This window comes from Aplysia californica, unplaced genomic scaffold, assembly GCF_000002075.1.
Source record: "Aplysia californica isolate F4 #8 unplaced genomic scaffold, AplCal3.0 scaffold00004, whole genome shotgun sequence".
Taxonomy (NCBI): domain Eukaryota; kingdom Metazoa; phylum Mollusca; class Gastropoda; order Aplysiida; family Aplysiidae; genus Aplysia; species Aplysia californica.
Window position 1 is genome coordinate 486859 of NW_004797274.1, and position 4699 is coordinate 491557.

Here is a 4699-nt window from a genome sequence, read left to right on the forward strand (position 1 = left end):
GAGTGAGAGAGAGAGAGAGAGAGAGAGACGGTGGGAAAAGGCATGACATAACTGACGAAAATAGAAACAAACAGAAAAAAAACAAAAAAACAAAAAAACAATTCACCCCCAAACAAAACGCACTGGCCAGCGCAGACATTTAATAATGGGGGATAGAGAGAAAGGGTTAGGGGGTGGATAGATAGATAGATAGATAGATAGATAGATAGATAGATAGATAGATAGATAGATAGATAGATAGATAGATAGATAGATTATTCTACTGCAAAAAACGAAGAGAATATAACGTATTGACTAATGATTCATAATGCGTATCCGTAACCTTCACGCGCCCCGTATTCAGATTTTCGCCATCAAATCCGTTTTTTTATCGCTCTGTTACCCCTGATATATTATTTCCTATAGCATTGTTCCAGATCTTTTTCATCCTTTCGCAGGGTTCATGGTTTTATAGGGACGATTTTTTAAACAGAAAAAAGTCTGTATCCTCTTGCAATTTCTTTATAAAGTACATGTAAGTGAAACGTCTCGTACTCAACACTTCGGAAAAAAATTCTTCAGTTCAGTTTTAACAAAATCTCACTTTAAAAAGAGAAAGGAGGAACATAATAAACTGCCAACACGCTCATCGAGAAAATAAAATTATTCGCTCCAGAGAAAAGACTGAATAATAATAGGCTTGAAAGAGAACGAACCGGCTTCTAAGATTGTATCATCGAGAGCAGAGAAGGAAATTGTGATAATGTGCTTTCTGCCGATGATTCTCCATCAACGACATTCCTAGCTGTCCACGAAATAATCGTGCGGATGTATGTGTAGAACAAGATTTCTCCGGGATTAACAAGCAGCCAGATTGTCCTGGCCTTCATTCCAGAAGTGGTCAGTCAACCCAACAGGCAGGCTGGAAAATGTCTCGCTCTACGCATGGGTGGACCAACAAACTACCAGCCATACCCCTGGCCTCTGTATTGACAGGACTGGCTATAGTAGCTGTACTGGTTCCGGGTCAAGCGGAGGTAAGTAATTAAAGTTGTCACGACGTGGTAGAATCAGGCGTTCGTCAATTCTTGAGCATGTGGAGTTATTGGCGTCCTCATCTTAAAGCTTATCCATTTGTTTGTCTTTTGGTGAAAAGAGTAACCATCTATCTTTAACAGAAGTCAAAACATTAAAATTTGATTTGAAAGATGTAGGGTCGTCTGATTTCACAGGTAAAATAAACGAGATTAATGGCCACCAAAGCTTAATGCCTTGACAGTTTTTGTGCCTTTAATCAACGTTGTTTTTTTTGTGTGTTTTTGTTGTTTTTTGTTGGAAAATCCACACAGAAATGTGTTTTTAAATGAACGTTAAAAACTGTTGAGGTTAAAAATTAAAATTCGATAAAATTTGCAAAACCGTCAGAAAAATGCCAGTATCTTCAATTGCATTATTTTAACGAGAGCCTGAATTCACCACGATATTAGTGTTTCGTGCGTAGAGCTGTCTGTGTCGTAAAAAACTTGAGTGAAATCCCACCCAAGCGAGATGATTGTGATCTTCTTGGCATTGTGTTTCGGGCTTTTCTGTTTGTACCTGTACCTCACCAGTCTTTTGAAGATAGCGTAAATTAGAAAAGTTGGGAGGGAGGGAAGTTGGGAGGATTCTGAGATACTGCGTTCTGAAAATGGTTGGTGAATCTTGTCCTTGTTTATATTTAGAATACATTAAAGTATAGCTAATTTCGTTGTATTTTCTTTTTACATGGTGTTTTGATTTCTTTTTTTCTGTCATGGTGGGGGTGAGGGTGTGTGCATGTGTGTGCATGTGGGGGGGGGGGGGTGTTCGTTTTGTACTTTTGTTGTTTTGGGTAGGTCTTTGTAAAAAACACAACTGGTGCGGCGGTGCGCATTATGGGCGTGCAAGTGCAAATGAAGAGCAAAATACCAGTCTCGCAGCGGCGCTGTAGTCGAGTGCATACGCAGTCTGCAATTTCGGTTCACTATAATTGAGCAGATCATTTGAGTCTATTCAGAACCAAATGAAGGGCAAAGGGAAAAGTTGCGCACGCACTCGGCTATAGCTAAACATGTTTTGTCCTTCATTTACCCTTCCATGGCGCGCACTAGCGCTGCGAGGGTATTTTTTAAAACAGATAGCAAAGAGTAGTGGCCATGACAGTGCCCATGCAGTCTAGTTTATCATTATAATTCAAGTCTATGTCGTCTAGACAGAATCAAATGTTTTTTTGTAAGGGTTTGAACGCTTAATCAGCAGTTTGCAATGCATGCTTCCCTAGAAGCTGAGAATGTTTCTAAGTGTTCTATGGTCTGCTGGGGGTAATAATATTATAGTGTAAAGCATAGAGCTTGCTGTCAAGCGGGGATATGCTCTCTGCAAATGCTATTTAATTATTATTATTATTAGTAGTAGTAGTAGTAGTAGTAGTAGTAGTAGTATTGTTATTATTATTATTGCTATTATTATTATTATTATTATTATTATTATTATTATTATTGCTATTATTGTTATTAAATGGTGCGCCCCCTGGTGAGCTGGGATTATGTCTTGACTGCAGGGTTTTGCTGATTATAATTCAAGTATATTGTGGTACAGGCCAATTTATATATCATCCTTGTGTATCTCATAGGCATGCACACTACTTCACATGTTCTGCAAAAAATGATCCCTGTCGAAAAAAGAGAAAGAAGGTGAAGAAAAAAAAAACACAAATAGGAATGTGCTCAAACAAATGCGAATTCTGCGTGTACCTGATAGCAATTTTGTTCGGAATGTCATTTATGTCGTAAGAACCCTGTGAGAAATCTCACTCAGGCGCGGTGACAGTTTTCTGCTGGACATTGTGGACCTGGCTATTGTCGCGGTACTCCGCGCTGTACCAGTCTCTGGATGGACGGTAGCGTGGATTAGAGGTGGGGGGGAGGGGGAGGGGCTGTGAGGTCTGGTGTGTTGTAGGTGATGAATCTTGTCGTCCTTGTTTCGCACACGTCATAGTAGGATAGTTCATTTTACTTTGCTTTCCTTTTACATGGATTTTTGTTTATTTATTTATTTGTGTGTTGTTGTCTTTTTAAATTATCATTATTTTGAGAGTGAGGGAGTTTAGTTTTATTTTGTGGTTTCGGGAAAGGGGAGGGGGGGTATTTCTTTTTGCTCCATACTGACGTCGATGGAGGTTTTGGTGTTGTGTTATTTTTCACGTTCGAGGGTGTTTTTTTTTCTTTGTTTATAAATCGAGCATCGCACCTACAGGTCTAAAATATCTGAATATGTAGTCGGTATGTTGGGCTTACATTAATTCTCATTTTCCCAAAAAAAAATCCAAGTTTCGAAAGAAAAGAATAAGACGAAGAAAAAAGAAAAGAAAAGAAACGCGCTCAAGCAAATACGAGTTCTGAATGTACCCGGTTACTACAAGTATTTAATTTTGTTTGGAATGTCGTTTATGTCTCACTGTCAGGCGCGTGATAGTTTTCTGCTTGACATTGTGTCCCGGGCTATACTTTCTTATACGTTCTTTGACCGTCTAGGTCCCGGGCTATTCTCGCGGTACTCCGCGCCGAACCATGCGTCTCTGGACAGTAGCGTGGCTTGGAGGGGTGTTGGGAACTGAGAGGTCTGGTGTGTCGATGGTGGTGAATCTTGTCGTCCTTGTTTCGAACACATAATAGGATAGCTTATTTTAATTTGCTTTCCTTTTGCATGGAGTTTTTTTTACGCCTTTTGTTATTTTTTAAAACATTATTTTGAGGGTGAGGTAGTTTATTTTGTTTTGTTGTTTCGGGAAAAGGGGGGGGGGGATACTTCTTTTCGCTCCATACTGACGTCGAGGGAGGTGTTGGTGTTCTGTTATTTTTCACGTACGTACGTTCTCTGACCGTCGAGGTCCCGGGCTATTCTCGCGGTACTCCGTTCCGTACCATGAGTCTCTGGACGATAGCATGGATTAAAGGGGTGTTGGGGAACTGAGAGGTCTGCTGGTGTGTTGAATATAATATGGTTACTCTTGTCCTTGTTTCGAAAACGTATAGTAGGACAGCTCATTTTAATTTTCCTTCCTTTTGCATGGACTTTTGTTTATTTGTTTGTTTGTTTTTAAATTATCATTATTTTGAGGGTGAGGGAGTTTAGTTTTATTTTGTGGTTTCGGGAAAAGGGAGTGGGGGATATTTCTTTTTGCTCCATACTGACGTCGAGGGAAGTGTTGATGTTCTGTTATTTTTTCACGTACGAGGGTGTTTTTTTCCTTTGCTTATAAATCAAGCATCGCACCAACAGGTCTAAAATATCTGAATATGTAGTCGGTATGTTGGGCCTACATTAATTCTCATTTCCAAAAAAAAAATCCAAGTTTCGAAAGAAAAGAATAAGATGAAAAAAAAAAAAGAAAAGAAAAGAAACGCGCATAAGCAAATACGAGTTCTGAATGTACCCGGTTACTACAAGTATTTAATTTTGTTTGGAATGTCGTTTATGTCTCAATGTCAGGCGCCGTGATAGTTTTCTGCTTGACATTGTGTCCCGGGCTATACTTTCTTATACGTTCTCTGACCGTCTAGGTCCCGGGCTATACTTTCTTATACGTTCTCTGACCGTCTAGGTCCCGGGCTATACTTTCTTATACGTTCTCTGACCGTCTAGGTCCCGGGCTTTACTTTCTTATACGTTCTCTGACCGTCTAGGTCCCGGGCTATACTTT

At 39.7% G+C, this 4699-nt stretch overlaps 1 protein-coding gene across 1 annotated transcript in view; it reads left to right on the forward strand.

The window, feature by feature from the left end:
• Positions 1–4699, forward strand: part of LOC106011126 (snaclec CHH-B subunit alpha) — a gene marked incomplete at its 3' end in the record, with an annotated part of 42254 nt that overhangs the window by 7960 nt on the left and 29595 nt on the right. Inside the window, 1 exon segment of the mRNA XM_035968483.1 lies at positions 438–1016. Coding sequence (XP_035824376.1) covers positions 909–1016 — 108 coding nt within the window.